The sequence below is a fragment of the Rhinatrema bivittatum genome, chromosome 2 (genome assembly GCF_901001135.1).
Source record: "Rhinatrema bivittatum chromosome 2, aRhiBiv1.1, whole genome shotgun sequence".
NCBI lineage: Eukaryota > Metazoa > Chordata > Amphibia > Gymnophiona > Rhinatrematidae > Rhinatrema > Rhinatrema bivittatum.
In genome coordinates, this window is record NC_042616.1 from 200,108,475 (window position 1) to 200,129,262 (window position 20,788).

General features: G+C 42.6%; 1 protein-coding gene across 5 annotated transcripts in view; it reads right to left on the reverse strand.

Annotated features, from left to right (window-relative positions):
• The window catches only part of SNX13 (sorting nexin 13), a 447,782-nt gene that overhangs the window by 64,907 nt on the left and 362,087 nt on the right, over positions 1 to 20,788 (reverse strand). For 4 of the 5 annotated variants that reach the window (XM_029589038.1, XM_029589035.1, XM_029589036.1 and 1 more), the window contains one exon: positions 223 to 384. In XM_029589038.1, coding sequence (XP_029444898.1) covers positions 223 to 384 — 162 coding nt within the window. Of the gene's footprint in view, positions 1 to 222; positions 385 to 6,495; positions 6,533 to 20,788 lie in introns of all 5 variants that reach the window. The other variant, XR_003854521.1, reaches the window with a different exon arrangement.

Sequence of the window (20,788 nt, forward strand, 5' to 3'; positions counted from 1 at the left end):
AGGATCTCTCATTAAAGAGGTTTTTGGAAACTTTAAATGCGCTGCAGTAATCTGTCATTTCATCTAAGTGCTGGAGTCATAAGTGTTGGTTTATTATTTTTAGACAGACTTGGATTTAGCTTTTACCTTCTAAATCTAACTTTTGGCATAGTAAAAGAATGTTTTGCATATTTCAGAAAAAAGCCCACAAGCAACTACCATAACTCATTAATGCTTTCTTACCTTGGAAAATGAATGTTTTATATCTTGTCCCAGTCTTTCTGACATTTTCCCCATATTGTCAGACATTTTAGTCATTCCCTCAGCCAGGCTGTCAGGAAAGGATTTGACCGCATTTGAAACATTCCTCATGGAGTTGCGTAGTGGGTTCACAAATGTATCCATCTAAGGAGGGAGAGTGTATACTTGGCTGTAAAATACACTGACCAAACCATCCAGTGAGAGAAAAGAAACAGAACATGCATTTTTGAAATTAAAATGTAACACTGTAAAGAAACTTTGTAAAATTATAAAATATCATGATTAAAAACCTATTGAAAACAATAATAAAAACACTGACTTACTACCATTCAACAGAGTAGATTTATGAGTTTCAAATATTAAATATAGGAAAATTAAGTGCTGGGATTATAGTCACAAAACACATTTTAGTAGCACTGAAATAAATACTAAAACATGTAACTGTTCAAGAAAGGGTAGGACCCAAGAAACAAATTGGAAGCCGATCAATGATGCTGAAAAGCAGGAGACAAAGTGATGATCGGTAGAATTAGGGATTCTTTATTGGTCTTAGCCTGACTCTGGCCGAGTTTCGCTCAAAAGAGCTGCCTCAGGGGCTACTACAAAAAATTATTAAAATTACATATAATAGACATACATGTGTATTGATAAATAAACATTAAAATGTGTTACAACATATAAAATGTCATCAGCATAAAACATATAAATATAAATAATAAACATGTATATAAATATAAACGCTGACATTTAAAATTGATAATAAAAATTAAAATTAAAAAATTAAAATAAAAAAATTAGCATACATATACATAGTTTTTGCATGTCATCGTGTTATGTCTAATGTGATCATGTAGTAATTGTTCATCGTACAATGTCACAACTTGAATACACAAATGTGTGATTTGGCTTATATCATAAGTCAATATATTTACTAGTTGGGATAGCTCTAGTGTTTCAACAGTGGTCAAGAAGTCACAGGCTGGATGTCAAAAGTACTGGCTCCGGCCTGCGGGGCAGGCTGCTTGATAAGTGCTTCTATATGGGTTGAAGCACTGTGATCCTCTGCCCCTGGAGGTTCGGGGGAAGGATCGCTGGTTTCTCTTATTCCTGTCCTCCGGTAGCCGCGGCAGTGAAGACTTGCCCCATTTGTTGGCTAGTTTCTTTAGTTCGCTTCCTAACAGGAGTGTTCCCTTGAAAGGCATCCTTGTGAGTCTCGTTTTGGAGGATGCATGGGCCAACCAGTTTCGGAGCCAGATTTGTCTTCTGGCTGCCACGGTGGATGACACTCCTCTAGCTGCGGTGCGTACCAGATCAGAAGTGGTGTCCGCGAGGAATGATACTGCTGGTTCCAGGGCCTCCCCAGGAGTGTTGTTCCTGGTCTGTGCTAAGCAGGCGCGTGTCACCACGGCGCAGCAGGCTGCGATCTGTAAAGACATAGTGGACACGTCAAAGGACTGTTTGAGGATAGATTCCAGACTTCTGTCTTGAGCATCCTTGAGTGCTGCTCCTCCCTCCACCGGGATAGTAGTGCGCTTCGAGACCGCGCAGACAATGGCATCCACTTTCGGACATGCCAGGAGATCTTTGGCGGCTGGGTCCAGAGGGTACATGGCTGCCAGAGCCCAGCCCCCTTTGAACATAGTTTCTGGGGCACCCCATTCCAGGTCAATTAGTTGCTGGACGGCTTGTAATAGTGGGAAATGGTGGGAGGTCTGACGGAGTCCCTCTAATGGTGTGTTAGTCTTAGGTTCCCCCAAGGCACTTGCGCCCGGGATAGCAAGCTCTTTTGAGCTGTGTGTGACCAGGTCTGAAAGCTCGCCCTTGGTGAAGAAGTGTCTCATGGTTCGGTGGGGCTCTGTCCCCAGAGGGAGTTCCCCTTCCTCCAGGGGTTCTGAATCCTCATCAGAGTTGTCCGTGTCCCCAAAGGTGGAGCTTCTGGGCGGTGGGATCACTTCCCTGGGCATAGAGGGTCCTGGGATGTTGAGGTCCTCTGGTGGAACCTGTGGCTGTATTATAGGAGGCCCCGGTTGCATGTGGATGAAGGTATGCAGACCTTTGAAGAATTCCACCCAGGAGATAGATGCTGGGTCTAGACTAAGGAGCGCTGTGTCCCTGGGGAGCCCCGTTTGAGGGGGGGGGGGGGGTTCCCGCTGTGCAATGCTAGGTCTGGCGTACTATTCGAGAGCCTGGAACCCGGTACTGGCTGGGGAGGGCCATGAGTTGGATCCCCTAGGGCCTCTTCGCACTGTATACACAGGGCTGTGGCCTCCTCATGCTGTACAGCTCTAATATGGTATGCTGGGCAAAGGCCCTGAGCTTTGAGTTTATTTTCCGGTGGTGCCATGGCTTGTGCATGTAAGATACAGTTGTGCGCTCCGGTGCATCGAAGTTGTGTGCCTAGGTTTGGTGCGCGCTCAGGGAGATGTGCGCGCTGTTATGCGCACAGATCGAAGTTATGTGCCCGGCACAGTAAGTGTGTGGCTATGCGCGTCGCTTGTGTGCACGGTACTTGGGCGCGTGACGTTGTGCGCACAAGGTATTTGTGCGCACGGCTCGCCTCTGTGCGTACGGATCGGAACGGCGGCGAACAGATCAAAATGGTGACGGTGAACACGCGGTCAAATATGGCAACCGCCTCGGAGGGTGTCCACGTGGGAGGACCCTCAGATCTGACCAGGGTCTAGCTCTGCTAGGGCATATCAACCCGGTGGCACTGGTGCCGGATGGCGACCTGTGCGATTCCTCGAGCTTCGGAGACCGGAGACTTTTCAATAGATTTCTACCTTACCTTGTCTCGGCGCTTCCCGGTCTCACTCCGGGCGGTCTCCGGCTGCGAGGGTAGAGGGAAAATACCTTCACCGCCGCGAATCGAAGTTGCACTCACTGCCTCTTAGCCTCACCCGATGGCTAGGTCCCCGCCGAAGGTCGGCCGCCGGGCCGAGGTTTACCTCCGAGGGATCACGGAAATCACCTCGGGAATTCTCAACTGGGGGAGGGACCAAATGGGTGTCACCGCAGGATAGCGGGGCTCGCCGTAGAGGTAAGATGTCTTCTTATTTTGATTTTCTTTGGTAGAATTACTCTAACGCTGTGCGAGCGTGCATAGAGTCCCTAACTGCTATGGAGACGGAAAATACTGAAGAGCTGCACTTCCTGCAGGGGTATATGTACTAGGGCTGACGTCAGATTGAAATCTGATCCGTCTCCAACTGCTAACAGAAGTACACTATACCCATTGGTCCTAAGTCCATCTGCTACACGCTAGGAAATCACATTTTTTCAGAATTATGATGGACAGTGTTAGAACAAATAGGGCTGCCAGTGCATGGTGGTGATCTGTGCTCAGCTCTTAACAAATGTGAGCACTTTTGTATATTTTTTCTCAGCTCAATTGAATCATCAAGTCTTAATGACCACATTAATTGGTACACATTGCAATCTTTGAATTATCTCCATATGAGTTCTTGTATAACGATTGACATGTTCAAACCTTTTGCCCAGTTTTGCCGTTTAAAAATGGCCACTGTTCCAGCATTCAGGTTTGTCAGCTAATTGTCAGAGCCCAGCAGAAGGCTGTCAGAACGTTCTCTTCACTTGTCTTGAAATTTCGATTTTAGAGTACCTGCACTAAGTAAGTTTATGTTTTTTCTTTAACACACAAATGTTTGTGTTTCTGGCTCCCATACTGTATTTCACAAGACCAGCTTAGATCCTTTTTTTCACACATATGTTAAATATTCATCAGAGTATGAAAGGTGGAAAGCTCAGTGTTTATAATATACATTTTTAAATGTTTTAATATTTTAATCTTATCATTCAGATCTAGTCTGCGACTATAAAAATGGGGGACATTTATGGATTATTCTATATTTCCTGAAGTAGAGAACTGTGCTCATGAAACACTGCAGCATCAGCGTTAATTTCATCGCCAGCTTGCAAGTTAATACACTCAAGCTAATAGCATTCCTCCACATAACTCATGTATCTGTCATCTGCGACAATCAATATCTATCTTCAGAACTGCTCTCAGATAAGAACCAATATCTCCTTAAATATATTACTTCAGTACATTTTATCTGCATATTTAAAAAAAAACCCAAAAGGTTTTCACATGAGCTCTTGTTTAGTTGAATGACCTATGATTACACTGCTCACGCCATTTTGGATATTAGTCATTCAAACAACTGATACAATCCTGTGGTGCTATTATGATGGTTATTTACACATAGATGTAATAATTCTTCTTGAAGAAATGTCTGTGTCTGTAGAATTCAGAGTGAAATTCCTTTGCCATATAAATTTAGACCTGGGGCTGTTTTAAGTTATCCACTACTATGCTGACCAGGACAGTGCATGGGACATGCTGGAACAACTATAAAAATTGAGGTAGCTCGTTCATTTTTAAGAGAATAATTCTACCCACCCATGAGATGGTCAGATATACCCAGGCCAGTAGATCCCACTTGACCTTACCTATTAGAATAACAGTTTTTGGAGAATAAATTTTTAAAGTCCATGGTAAAAAAGACCCTGAGAAATTTAAAACAAGCTTTTACAACCCTAAAAGCAGACAAACTTATTATTACCTGCAGACTTAAAGGAAATAACTTGGACTTATAAAAAATGATTCTGTATCTGGCAAGAGAATGGTAAAGAGGAGGTCCAAAAAGCATGCTAAATTTATGTATGCATATAAAGAGATCTTGTGGATCCACTCACCAATCCCCTGAAGATCAGTGTGCTGTCTTATAGCCGCTGCTAGGGGTTCTAAAGCCAGATAAAAAAGCAGGGGAGAAAGGAGACACCCGTCTCATACCAAGAGCTATACTGATAAAAGGTGAGAGGGTGACATTAATAAGGAGGTAAGCCCAGGGGCGCTCATATATAGATTTAATCCAGGTAAAAAAGCTGATCAAAAGCCTTTTTTGCATCTAATGCTACAATCAATAGAAGGACTAGGGGGCATTCCATGAAGTTAGCAAGTAGCACATTTAAGACTAATCGGAGAAAATTCTTTTTCACTCAACGTACAATAAAGCTCTGGAATTTGTTGCCAGAGGATGTGGTTAGTGCAGTAAGTGTAGCTGGGTTCAAAAAAGGTTTGGATAAGTTCTTGGAGGAGAAGTCCATTAATGGCTATTAATCAATTTTACTTAGGGAATAGCCACTGCTATTAATTGCATCAGTAGCATGGGATCTTCTTAGTGTTTGGGTAATTGTCAGGTTCTTATGGCCTGGTTTTGGCCTCTGTTGGAAACAGGATGCTGGGCTTGATGGACCCTTGGTCTGACCCAGCATGGCAGTTTCTTATGTTCTTATGTAACCCAGGGATACACTTACATTAGTTATGAGAAATATATTAAACAAAATCTTTTGTTAGAGGGGGACACCCTATCTGTCACAAAGCCTGTTTGATCAGTGTAGATTAGTCCAGGGAGAATCTATTCCAATCTTAATTTCAACACTGTAGCCAAAATTTTAATGTTGGAATTCAAAATGGAAATAGGCTATAGGAGCTGCAATCTAAAACATCCCTCTCCATATGCAAACAGGTTATAGTAGCATCACAAAGGAAATAGTGGATCGATGCACAGAAAACATACCACAAAGAGAAATAAAAGCAATTGTGTACTGCAGTCACATTTAAAGTGACTGCAGTACACATTAAAGAGAACAAAATTTTTTTAGAAAATATTTAAACAGAATAAATGTATACCAACAAACATCATCTTCTATAGAGAGATTTTTAATTTGGAAACAGTTTTTCAACAAATCTAAACAAATTTACAAAGAAGTCACCTAGATAGATGTTAAGACTTCAGTCCCCCTACATGGGGCAGTGTTTCACAGAGCTGCATTGGGAGGGACAAAGGCTGACTAAGTGGATAAAATGAATTCTGTGACTAGAAATATTTGGAACATCAGTGTAATACAAAAACCACAGAAAGGCATAAATCAAGAGGCGTATACAGTATAATATCCAAAATAGAGGAGCAAACTAATAAAGCTTAACAGGGGAGAATTCAAAATAGAAAAACAGTAAAAAACAAGGAAGAAATATTCACCTACAAAAAAGAGGGCAGTAACATTGTGTATGATTGGAATACATAATATCTAAAAAAAATAAAATTTTTAATAAAAAAAATAAAAAGTGAAATTTTAAAAAAAGTGAAATTTATACAATGGAAAAGATGTTTGTCCAGTGAAAGTTTTTACACAAGGGGGAAATGTTAAAAATGAAAATCTAAAACATACCTGATATAAGGTTGAAGTCATGCAAGAAAATGATCATCTAAGAAAAAGGCAAAAGAGATATTGAAAGCTTTAAGGGAAGCAAAGAACCATGTATTAAACAAAAGGGGGAAAATCTTTTAATACGAACCTATATGAGATGGTATGTGTGCAAAAAATTAATAGAGGCAATAAAGCAGTATAACAACTGCACTTAAGATGAACTGTCAACAAGGCTTCCTGGGAAAAAAAACGGAGCATAAATTAAAGCCAGAAAAAAGAACCTTGAGTTAGAAAACATTTTGGAAGAATGTTGGCATAAGAAACATTACCAACCTAGGATATGGGGAAGCCTGAAAATGGGGTAATGTTATACCAGCGATGGTATATTCAAGACAGCATTAGTCACGCCACGATCGGTTCTGAGAACAGATTGCAGGCTCTTGTAAACATGATTGCTAGCAAGAAAAGATGTATGATTACCAGCGATCAAACAAAAATAATAAACAATGATAAACAAAAGAAACTATATAGAATTTATATAACAATGAACATAAGAAATTTATATAAAATTACTGATAAGAAGTGCCTGCAACGCTTTGAATGGGGTACTGCTGTCCCATTGATGATAAGCCGGGCAGAGAATACAATCTGAAGCAACACAAAAGATGAGCTGAGTGCGATTCAGAAAATACATTCTTGCCTGCAGAAGGAAGAGAAGGAGAAGGGGAATATCTTGAGAACAACTGAGTAAAGAACAACTTGAAAAAGTAAAAAGTGAGGAGGAAAAATGTGTTTACCTATGTAGACGTTTTGAGATGTGGTTACTGCTGAGCGTTCCGAGAATTATATAGACGCAGCTTCTGCTGAGCATTCTGAGTAGCTTCAGCAGAAGACAGTGATGACAGGGAGGATACCTCTCCGGAAAAGGAAGTGGCACCCCCATCTAGCAGCCAGGCAGCAGGGCGCCTTTGTCTCTGTGCCATTATGTTCGGTGTCATGGAGAATGAAATGGTAAAATCAGGAGTCCTGGAAAACTATGCCATGATGTTTGGTAACCAGGCAGCTAAAACATCAAAGGCTGCCAGATCTGGAGAAGCCTAGGTCAGAACATCACTAGGCAGAGCGGCATATAAAGAAGCGGGGAGCAGGTCGCCCCCGGTACAGAGATATAAAGGCGCAGCTTAAAGCCAAGGTGATAGCCCAAAACAAACACAGACGAATGATGGGAGGAGGAGCCCCATGTCCCATAGTCATCACTGAAATGGAGAATTGCCTAATCCAAAGGCTGGGACCGGATGTATTTGAGGGAATGGATGAGTGGCTGGACAGCACAAGAGCAGCTGGTAAGTTCATCTCACCTATAAAAGGACAGGCACAACAGGTGAACACATCATTTGGCATCAGATGTTCACAATGCAAATAAGCAAAATGCACCTCTGATGCCAAAAGAAAAAAAGGGTACTTACTCCCATTGGTACTTATGTGTTATGTTTTGTTTCCACAGCTCTCACCCAACAACATACTGGTCCCAGCCTGAATGCTCCAGCCAGCCACCACGGCCTTTGAAAAGCCTTTTTTCATGTATGCACAGACGCAGGTCAGCACTGAGGAGGAGGAGAAGTAGCAGCAGGAGCAGCCACAGGCAACTGGGGCATTTGCTGTGCTGGAAACCTCTGGGTTCGTCGAGCCAACTAAATGTGTCCCTCAACCTATCCCAGTTAATGGAGGAGCACAACCTGGAGTGAGTGCCTCCAGGATCAGGTGAAGGTAGAGCCAGCACACTACAGAGCCATCCAGAACCACTATTAGAGTGCCACGAGGAGGCGGCCACAAGCACACTAATGCCAATTTTGCAGCCACAGAGCCCAACACCACCAACACAGCCACCGACAGCAGCACCTGCACCATCAGCATCCCCCCCATCAGAACAGTCCATACAGAAGCAGCTGCACCAGTTGCAAAGGAGGCACGTAGAACACACCAGACACACATACGGGCAGAGCTATTGGGGCAAAGGAGGACTGTAAACGGATAAAACTGGATTCTGCAACAGCAAACTGCAGCCCAAACCCACAATGTTACTACATTGACGGAAGCTAAAAACACCCTTATGAATGTGCTGACACAGATTTTACAAAGGATGCCAGAGCCTCCATCTGAGTCCCCAGTGCCCCCACCAACCGGCCGGCCACGTCATACATAGCCATGTGGCCTCTAAGGTCATACAACCACACCGTAAACGACAAACCCAGCCTGGGTTCTGCACAGAGTTCCTATGCAGGCTAGATGGAAGAAGCCTGCTGGGCCCAGCCTCACTACAGAGTTCCTGTGCTGGCTAGATGTAAAAAGCCTGCTGGGCCCGTCCTCACTACAGAGTTCCTGTGCTGGCCGGCATGAAGAAGGTAGTTTTAACTGTGCTTTTTAGGTCCTGCAGACTAACTGTACAGCCCTCCTCTATGCTCTGCCTGTATTCCATCTTCCTTAAAGCGTTATCCTGTGTTGTAGCAGCTGCTGCCTCTTCTCATGTCATCTCCTGCTCTGGATGCTGATACCTCCTCTCATCTCAACTCCTACTGATGTTTGTCTCGATGCTGCTGCGTCTTCACATGGGCCTCCTTTCTCCACGCTGCTGTCATCAACTGGGGCTCCTTTCTCAATGCTACTACGTTCTACTGTCTTGGTCCTGCTACCTTTACTTGAACTTTGCTGCCGTGGCCCTTAGGCTGTCCCCTTTGAGTGCACTCTTTCAACATGGACTGTCTGGGGCCTTTGGCTTCAGAGCACATAGTAGTTCTGAATATAGCTGTTACATTACAGCATTACTATAGCTTTAGGGGTGCCACTTCCTCTTTCTATGTTGTTAGTAGTAATCATGATTGTGTGTAAAGGATAACATGCAGTGCCTGTATATGTCATGATGCCATTTAAATCTATTAATGTACAGATGTTCACATAATGTGCTATTCATAAACGGGTAGATTTTATAAAAGTACGCTGGATTTTATAAGATACGCACGTAGCCGCGTGTATCTTATAAAATCCGGGGTCGGCGCGCGCAAGGGGGTGCACATTTGTGGAGCTCGGTGCGCGCTGCCTGTTCCCTCCAAGGCCACTCCGAAATCGGAGCGGCTTCGGAGAGAACTTTCTTTCCACCCCCCCGTACCTTCCCCTCCCTTCTCTTACCTAACCCACCCCCCCGGCCCTATCTAAACCCCCCCTACCTTTGTTGGCAGATTTACGCCTGCTTTCAGCAGGCGTAAATCTGCGCGCGCCATCACCCGACCCAGGGGCTGGTCTGGAGGCCTCAACCACGCCCCCGGGCCGGCGCCACGCCCCCTGGTCGCGCCCCGAACCGCCCCCTGACCCCAGATATGCCCCCGGACACGCCCCCTCCCCGCCCCTTTTACAAAACCCCAGGGCTTACGTGCGTCCCGGGGCTGTGTGCGCGCCGGCGGCCTATGCAAAATAGGCGCGTCAGCACGCGAGTGCCCTGCGCGCTTAAATCCGGCCGGATTTACACGCGCAGGGCATTTAAAATCCAGCCCAAAATGTTCAATGTTTTTTACTGTTTGCTATCTAATCCTTGCACAATGTGATTACCTAAGACATTGTCTTTATTTCAAACAGTGTTTGCTGATAAAGTGCTTACTTTTTGAAAACAAAAATTTATGGTTATGTTCTTTTATTGTGTGGTTTAAGTGATTTTGTTTGGTTACTCCTGCTTAGATGCGCTTGGATGGGACCTGCTCACTACCTTCATGGCCAACATATTATATAGTGTGCATGTACAGCTTGGTTACTGTGAAGCTAAATTGGAGTCATCATGATCCAACAGTTTATTTTCTGGCCAATTATTTTGGTAAGAGGTGCAAGGGTATGTGACCAGATACATTTGTAGCTTACACAATTAACCTAATACAATGTGTACTTGCTGAGTGTTCCTACATGTCAGCTGCTGGGTCACAAGTTGGGATGAGGAGTGAGGGAATACCATCTGCTCTACAATGTTCACGGCCAACCACCAGAGGGCCTAGAGGAGTGCTGCTGGTGCAGGGGACCAGACTGATTTCAACACTTTGGCTCCTACATCTGTACAGGCATAGCTTGTGGGTCTGTATATGTGTAAGTAAAGGATGAGCTTTCAGCTACGGTAGCATCGAGATCCCAAAAGCAGGAAACTACAGGGATTTCAGTCTGTGGAAGTCTTCCTGGTCCACTACACCAGCATCACTGCTCTACGTCCTGTACTCTGCACCTATGCACATTGTATACCACACACTAGTCACTCACTCCTCCTTCCTACTTGTCATACAGCAGCTGACAGCAACACATAAAGGCCATCACCTATCATGGCAAGCACATGACATCTGTGGTAGGAGTAGGCCTTTACATTCATGACTGTGTAGCATTTAGTATGGAGGCAGCTTGTAGGCTCAGAACCAGTTTAACTGACCATTCTTGGTCAACACTGAATGCAATACACAGAAGTCTACATGGACTGTGTAGGACCCGACCTCACCTGCACCAGATAACTGTAGAAGTCTTTTACAGCATTTACTGCTGAGCTGTTCAGCTGTCCACAGACGTGGGCACAGGCATGCGCATCATCAATACCATGCAACCATGAAAGCATGGAAATGTGTGGAGCAATGTTGGTTACTCAACGATATTAAAGTATTTTGGACAGGAATGCTCAGTCAATGGACTCTAACGGGGTTCACAGATCACAGCTGCAGTGTAACAGATAGTAGGTATAGGTAAAACGTGAAGAATGTGCATATCTTCAGGGTACATAGATATGTGCATACTGCTGCACCACATGACTATCTGTGACACATAACACACTATGACCTTATAGCAACCTGACATGTCCACATCAGAGTGAGACTGTGTGTGATATGACAGTTTAAGGCAGGAGTTTGACACACACATAAACCCTTGGCCTCTATGATGTGAATGTTTGACGAGGATTGATTTGGCAACGGAAATAGTAGTTATGAACTATATTGTCACAGTGACATGTCTATGGAAATTGCAAGTGAAGGCTGGACAGTATCACATTCCCAATCCTGCCTTCACAGAGCTGGACATGCATCCTCCCGTTGGGTCTCAGAGAAGGCAATAACACCTACATGACATTACCATAAAGTATGGTGCATGGGTGTAGGGGTGCATGCAATGGCAAAGAGGAATACCACATTTGAACGAACTGTGCATGTACTGAAAACTGCACCAGGTAGCAAAGATGCTTTCAGCAACACAAAGGGAGGTTGTGATCCAACACCCATGTGAGGTGTGCATTATTGTTGATATGTAGCTCCTATTTTGTGGACACCAAAATCCTGTGCAGTTTTTTTTTAAGTATGTACTTGCTCCCATTTCAGCACAATTCCAAACAAATGTAGATATGCTGTAAATAGGTATGCAATTATAAATCCTAGTGTACACTGGCTGTTTAACTGCTCAGTTACTGTTGTGACGTTGGTCTGGGAATGCCAAAATGACAGTACGCACTCTCAGTATAGAACTATTACTTCACCTGCACACCTTTAAGTACTTATGAATGAGGGTGTAAACATTTTTTTCTGTCACTCAAACATTAAACTGTCTACCTGCTACTTTCCCATGCATGGTTCACCTTCACTGCTCTTTGAGATTTACAGCATTTGTATAGGTGTAGCTCTCCAGGGTTGTGGTCCATATGGGCCACCATCACACTTATGGCACTATGTCATCCACACGTGAGTGGCAGAATGCAGTCCGTTGGTGATGGCTCTCAGGCCATACCATGTTAGGTAGACAACAAACTTTAATGCCACAAAAGCCTCTTTTACTGTCACTTTCAGGCAGAACAAATGGTGGCTGCGACATGTCTTTCATGTAATGTTAACTTTTAATACTGTATTTCAAATACAGTATACTGGTGCATTGTGAGGATGAATGCTGCGTAGTCATACATGGTTTAGGCAACTGGTTGACCTATACAGCCAACCACTGAGAGGAAGAAAAGGGATAGCGAGGAGAGCAACAGCTAACTGGCCTCTGGCACACCTTCCCTGGAAGGGGAAGTGGTAGGTGAGGCCTATCAGTAGGGATATGGTCAGGACGGGGACATGAATTAAGATGAGTTTCAATAATTGCCGCTTCTTGAGGAACATTGGTGTACTGTGACTCAATGTCAAGTGTAACTACGTAGAAGTCTGAGTGTAAGAAAGAGGCTGTTTGTAGACTTGATAAAGTCTACAGAATCATGTATGTATCTTAATTCATGTCCCCGTCCTGTCTGTATCCCTACAGAATTCATTCTCCGCCAAGCCACTATTGCTCTTACAAACATTTTTTTCATTTTTCAGGATACCATTTACCAGCAATTCAAAGGCACCACCATGGGAGCAACCATGGAACCTGATATAACATGCTTATACATTTCTCAATTTGAATCACTATTTGTTTACTCTTCCTTATCTTTTCAACAGTTTGTCCCAGTTTGGTTTCCCTTCATAGATGATATCTTTTTGATATGGACAGGCTCTATTATACAGCTTTATCTTTTCTTGGATTATCTCAATTGCTCTGAGCCCAATTTACCCTTTACCCATTCGATATCCCGCCATAGCATTTCCTTTTTAATCACCACCATAGCCTCTCAGAACGGTAACCTTGTCACTTCCATCTACTAAAAACCAACTCACCGAAATACTTTACTACACTTTACTAGTGATCATCTACGTCGCCTAAGAAACAACATTCCCACAGGACAATTTTTCCGGTTACGCCGCCTATGTTCCTCTACTGCAGATTTCATTTCAAATGCACAAATCATGTTCTCTAGATTTCTCTCCCATGGTTATCAGAGTCATTTTCTAAAAAAAAAAAAAAGCTTACAAAAGGGCCTTTTGTGCTCATTGGAACAGGCTTCTATTACTTTCTACCCATAATACAGACTCTTGTATTACCTGTGTCCTTCCATACTTGAGTCGCATTGGAGACGTATGTTTGATTATTCATAAACATTGGGCGATGCTATCTCCTTTATTTTTTCTTCCAAACATGGTTAAAACCTGCAAGATTATTTGGTCTCTTCCTTCTTAACATTTCCTAAAGATCCTTTGGAGCCACCTAAGGGACATTTTCCCTGCAGCCACTACTTTGCCTGTCCTTTTTCATGCACTTTGTCCACTTTTGTTCACCCCAAAGCGGTAAACAGTACACATTACAACATAGGTCTTCTTGTGATCTGATGGGAGCTGTTTATATAATCACTTGTCCCTGTAGTTATATGTGAGCAAAACCTCTTGCAAGCTGAAAGTCCACATTTTAGAGCATTGCTCCTGCATTAGAAACAACAGACTAGAAGCTCCGTTTAGAGAACACTGGCACACAAAAAATTATGTTGTCTGATTTACGTTTTTTTTGGCCCTAGAAGGTTCCATCCCAATCACCTTGCAGAGGAAATTACTCTACGTTCTTATAATTACATGTGAGCAGCGTTGGATTTTTGAGCTCCACTCTCTATCCTCTGTCGGTCTCAACAAAGAGATTGAGTGGAGAGCCTTTCTAGGATACCTTATTGTTTTTTAATTAGCATTTTGCCCTTTATCCATCATTTCAATTTAACTCTGGTTCCATGTAGTTATAAACCCATTACGAAGCTAGTCCTTTCCCCTTTGTTCCCCTCCCCGTTTTTTGTTGTTAAACCCTCATCTGACATCATGATTTTTTTCATTCTTAGCTCTCTTACTCCACTCTTATGCCAAACTCGTTAGTGTCATCATGATTGACAGCTTTATTTTGGTGTGTTTAGGCAGCTGCATTAAAAACCGTGTTCATTTTTTCCCCGCTCTTCTGCTAAAGCTACTCGGAACGATCAGCAGAAGCTGCATCTATATAATTCTCGGAACACTCAGCAGTAACCACGTCCCAAAAAATCTATATAGGTAATCACGTTTTTCCTCTTCATTTTTTACTTTTTCAAGTTGTTCTTTACTGATAAGAACATAAGAAATTGCCATGCTGGGTCAGACCAAGGGTCCATCAAGCCCAGCATCCTGTTTCCAACAGAGGCCAAACCAGGCCACAAGAACCTGGCAAGTACCCAAACACCAAGAAGATCCCATGCTACTGATGCAATTAATAGCAGTGGCTATTCCATAAGTAAACTTAATTAATAGCAGTTAATGGACTTTTCCAAGAACTTATCCAAACCTTTTTTGAACCCAGCTACACTAACTGCACTCACCACATCCTCTGGCAACAAATTCCAGAGCTTAATTGTGTGTTAAGTGAAAAAGAATTTTCTCTGATTAGTCTTAAATGTGCTACTTGCTAACTTCATAGAATGCCCCCTTGCCCTTCTATTATCTGAAAGTGTAAATAATCGATTCACATCTACTCGTTCAAGACCTCTCATGATCTTAAAGACCTCTATCATATCCCCCCTCAGCCGTCTCTTCTCCAAGCTGAACAGCCCTAACCTCTTCAGCCTTTCCTCATAGGGGAGCTGTTCCATCCCCTTTATCATTTTGGTTGCCCTTCTCTGTACCTTCTCCATCTCAACTATACCTTTTTTGAGATGCGACAACCAGAACTGTACACAGTATTCAAGGTGAGGGTCTCACCATGGAGTGATACAGAGGCATTATGACATTTTCTGTTTTATTAACCATTCCCTTCCTAAAAATTCCTAACATTCTGTTTGCTTTTTTGACAGCTGCAGCATAATGAGCCAATGATTTCAAAGTATTATCTAGTTATTCTCAAGATAGTCCCCTTCTCCTTCTCTTCCTTCTGCAGGCAAGAAACTATTCTGCAGGCAAGAAACCCATCACACAAATACCCCCTACAGCAACAACATGGTCACAGTTTGAGACCGTAGCCTCTATGAGGTGGAAAACATCGTTCGAAAGATTAACCCAGCAGCACATCCGCTCGACCCCATCCCAACAAAAACCCTCAAGCTAATTCCGAACTGCCTAGCCAGACCCATCGCTGACATCACCAATCTCTCCCTCAAGCAAGGAGTACTTCCGGATTCCCTTAAATGTGCTGTAGTCAAACCCATTCTAAAACAACCACAACTCGACCCGACCATCCCATCCAACTATCGACCCATCTCGAATCTTCCGTTCTTGGCCAAGATCATCGAGAAGACAGTCAACCACCAACTCTCAGAATTCCTGGAAACCCACAACATACTTGCCCCTGGCTCAACATGGCTTCAAAAAACTGTACAGCACAGAATCGCTACTTCTCACCCTCACAAACACCTTACTACGAGGGTTCGACAAAGGCACATCCTTCCTCCTAATCCTACTAGACATCTCCGCTGCATTTGACACCGTCAGCCATAAGATTCTAATCCACAGTCTAAAAGAAATAGGCATCACCGGTACCATTCTCCAATAGTTTCAATCATTCCTCACCAACATATCTTTTAAAGTAGCCCAAGGAAATACAACATCAGAAAAAATACCCCTTTCACAGGGAGTCCCACAAGGCTCATCTCTATCCCCTACCCTCTTCAATGTCTATATTCTGCCACTATGCAAATACCTAGACAAAACAGGACTCACCTACTTTCTTTATGCCGATGATGTACAGATCCTGCTCCCATCAGAGATGACATTGGCAATGCCTTAAACCAATGGGAAGCATACCAGACAAACATAACCACCATCCTCTCAGAAATGACATTAACGCTCAACCAGAGCAAGACAGAAATTCTTCACCTCTCCAGAAATACATCAATACCCATATCTGACCCCACAGCTCTAACCAAGTACAACATACTCCCGACAGTTAGAGACCTCGGAGTCACCCTGGACCAGGAACTGAACTTCAAACGGCATATCAAGACATTGATAAAGAAGGATTCTACAAACTCCAAATCCTGAAGAAACTCCAACCTCTACTTCACCCCCCGGACTACCGGACGGTACTGCAATCCCTCCTTTTCACCAAAATAGACTATTGCAACGCCCTCCTTATCGCCCTCCCTGCATCCACCCTCAAGCCCCTCCAGCTCCTACAAAATGCCGTCGCACGGTCACTAACGAATAAGAAAAAACAGATCACATCACGCCTGCACTCAAACAACTCCATTGGCTGCCCGTCCCATTCAGATCTCAATACAAAACACTCATGCTCATACACAAAGCAATCCACAATGACAAAGTCAGCTGGTTACAAGGTCCTCTAACCCCCTACAACCCCACTAGAAATCTCCGCTCAACCAACACAGGCCTACTCCCCATTCCCCCTGCCAAGGAAGTTCATAGAGTCTCCACTAGAGAACGTGCTGCATCCGTAGCGGGCCCTCACCTATGGAACAACCTTCCAACCACTCTCAGAACTGACCCATCTACACCTACCTTCCGAAAGAACCTCAAAACCTAGCACTTCCGGAAAGCTTTCACACTAGACAAATAATTCCACCTCAGCCCCTTCCTGCCCCCCTGTTTCCTATCCTGCCACTGTACATAGTTAATTTAAACTCTCAATATATTCTGTATTAAGTTATGCTATCAAGCATGTTAAGGTAATACTATCTTGTAAAACAGTTATTTGTACGTAGCCAATCACTCAGTTATGCTGTTATAATGTACCATGTCATTATAAGGTTCTCCTTAGACATCTTGTTATATGTAAACCGATGTGATATGTCAAATCGAATGCCGGTATAGAAAAATAAATAAATAAATAAATAAAAATAAATGTTCTGAATTGCAGTAAGCTCGTCTTTTGTGTTGCTTCAGATTGTATTCTCTGCCTGGCATATCATCCGTGGGACAGCAGTACCCCATTCAAAGCACTGCAGGCACTTCTTACCAGTAATTTTATATAAATATTTTGTTCATTTTTATATAGATTCTGTACAATTTCTTTTGTTTATCATTGTTTATTATTTTTGTTTGATCATTGGTAATCATACATCTTTCTTTTCTTGCTGGCAATTGTGTTTACTCTACAGGAACCTGCAATATGTTCTCAGAACCGATCGAAGCATCACTAATGTTTTGAATATACCATCGTGGGTATAACATTACCCCCATTTTCAATCTTCGCCATATCCTACGTTAGTGATGTTTCTTACGTCAACATTCTTCCAAACTTTTTTCTAACTCGTTCTTTTTTCTGGCTTTAATTTACGCTCTGTTTTTTTATCCAGGAAGCCTAGTTGACAATTCATCTTAAGTGAGGTTATCATACTGCTTTATTGCTCTTAATATTTTGCACACATACCATCTCATACAGGTTCATATTAAAAAATTATTCCCCTTCTTTAATACATGGTTCCTTTGCTTCTCTTAAAGTTTTCAACAACTCTTTTGTTTTTTTCTTAGATTTTTCTTAGATGATTATTTTCTTGCATAACATTCTTTTTCATAACATCCCCCCATTAATTCTCCCTCATGTAAAAAATTTTCATTGGACAAATGTCTTTTCTATTGTAAAAATGTCATTATATTTAAAACATTTTTTAAATGTCATTGTACTGTACTCTTATTTTTTAGATATTTATTCCAATCATACACAATGATACTACCCTCTTTTTTTTTTTTTTTACAGGGGAATGGTTTATTCCATATATATATATTTTTTTTTTACTGTTTTTCTATTTTGAATACTCCCGTTAAGCTTTATTAGTTTTGTTCCTCCATTTTGGATATTGTACTGTATATGCCTTTTACTGTATGCCTTTTTGTGGTTTTTGTATTACACTGATGTTCCAACTAGAATTTCTATTTACAGAATTCATTTTATACCTTTAGAGTCAGCCTTTGTCCCTACCGATGCAACTGCGAAACATGGTCTTGGGGATTGAAGTCTTAACATCTAAGTGTCTTCTTTGTAAATTTGTTTAGATTTTTGAAAACTGTTACCAAATTAAAAATATCTCTGTACAAGATGTTGTTTGTTGGAATACATTTATTCTGTTTAAATATTTTCTAAAAATTGTTTGTTCTCATATATAATCTACTTTAAATGTGACTGCAGCACACAATTGTTTTTTGTTTCTATAGTAGCATCAGCCATGTCACCCAAAGTAAACCCTGCATGACAAGCCACATTAAAAGTCTGAAAGAAGAATGGAGCAACACTGGGCATGAATTATTTTAAAGAAATTAATGTGAACCCCATCGAATCCTGGACACTTGCAGCTAGGCAGTGCTTTAACTGCTGCATGAATTTCAGTCAACAAAATGGCTAGGCTAGGAAGAGATAGATCTGGAGCTTTACCTATACCAATCCCTTTCCCTTGGGTCAAGTCCTCGGGTTCTGAGGGCAGGCAGGTCTTAGCCGAGAGTCTTTTCGGAAGTGGTGCGAGCTTATGTTCAGAGTCAGGCTAGGGTCTGAGGCAGGTGGCAGGCAAGAATGGTCAGTGTTCAGGTTAAGGTCAATGGCAGGTTGCAGGCCAGAAGGGTCAAAGTCCAGGCTAAGGTCAATGGTAGGCAACAGGAAAAAATGGAGAGTCCAGGCTGGGGTCAGTCAGTGGCAGGCAAGAATGGTCAGAGTCCAGGCTAAGGTCAAATCCAGTAATCAGTCCAAAAGCAGGTGAAGGAGGCAAGGAAAAGGACTGATACCACAGGGCAAGGAGGAGGTCTGAGGCTGGATGAGATGAGAGGCAGAGAAAGAGGATGAGAGCCAGGAAGATTTGCAAAATATTTTTGTATAAAGTCTATCCACATCTTCCTCACACAGGTATGGTGTTCTACTATGGGGGGAAGAATTTCCATTTAAAAATTCTCTGATTCTGGGACTAGAATCAATATATATTTCTTAGAAACAGAAATTTTAGATTGGTTTGCAGCAATGTCTTATTCTCTATACCGAGGGGTGGTTGGCACCAATAAGGACAACAGGTCCATGTTGGCTGATAGCTCTGGAAAGGTTTCCTTGTTAAAAAGGCACACTAACCTTCTGTCCTGAGAAGCTATCAGTGTGGAACAGGTTTGCCTTGGTGCCCACCTGTTTCTGTGCAGAAGATGTCATATCTCGTTTGGGGGAGGATGACTGATGTCTGTGGTGAGATGTCTGAGAGTTATGGCGCTGAGCATGAGAAGACTCAGACCTTTTTGTCATAGGTACTGTTATCTCCAGCTGCATGTTTCTTATGTGCTGATGAAGGCTGAGGAGGATTTAAATAGTCTTTAAGCTTGAAACTCTGTATTTAAGAGGCCTGGGAGACATTTGGGCATAGGTAGCATAATTAAGGATATCATGTGATAGTCCTAGGCAGAGCAGTCTGTGATCATGCAGATCTTGAATAGATATTTAAAAATCACATCTGGGGCACTTTTTGAAGCCTGAATTCTTGTCTGCCATAGCAAAAAGGACCAAAGTTAATCAAACTCAATTTTTAGAAAAAAATAAGAACATTTCTAAGCTTATTTTTGAAGACTCACAAAAAAGAATGAGAAAAAATGACAACAGGAAGCAGATAGAAAAATATACAAAATTACACTGTACTCTGAAGAAAAAAAAATTGAGCGAATGGAACACAGAGCAAAAATCATGTCTTTTCATCCAGGTGGAAGAAAGAAGACAGAAGACACTTATTCAAAAACCTATGCGCATGCTCAGAAGGACTCTCAGTCTATATGAGCTTGAGGGTTTTTTTTGTCTTGGCACTATCTGATAATGTCACCCCATTTGTGTGGCTGATTTATATCCTGTTTATTGTGATGATCAAGGGTCTCCAGCAGCTGTTTTCCAGGACTCTGGAGGCAAACAGTTATTTCTCAAAACTGGGGCATTTTAGCTTCAAGGAGGTGCAGTGCCCCTTTAAATCAATGAGTTTCCTCTTTCTACTGCAATGCCCAGTCCAAGTGTAATAGGCTTATAGCACATTAAGGCACTAACTTACGGGCCGATACAGAAAAACCTGCGGGAGAGCTCAGGTCACTCTCCTGGGCGAGCGATTCAGTAAGGAAAAATATGTAAATGAGGGCCCATTGTAAAAGGAGGCACTAGGGGACACTAGCATGTCCCTAGCGCCTCCTTTTTGACTGAAGTGGCAGCTGTCAGCGGGTTTGACAGCCGACGCTCAATTTTACCGGCATCAGTTCTCGAACCCGCTGACAGCCACGGGTTCGGAAAACGGACGCCGGCTAAATTGAGTGCCTGTCTTCCAACCCGCGGGCAAATTTTAAATTTTTTTTTTACTTTTGGGGCCTCCGACTTAATATCGCTATGATATTAAGTCGGAGGGTGTATAGAAAAGCAGTTTTTTCTGCTTTTCTGTACACTTTCCTGGTGCTGGCCAAAATTAAAATGTGCGGCTTGGCTGCACATTTTGCTTTCTGTATCGCGC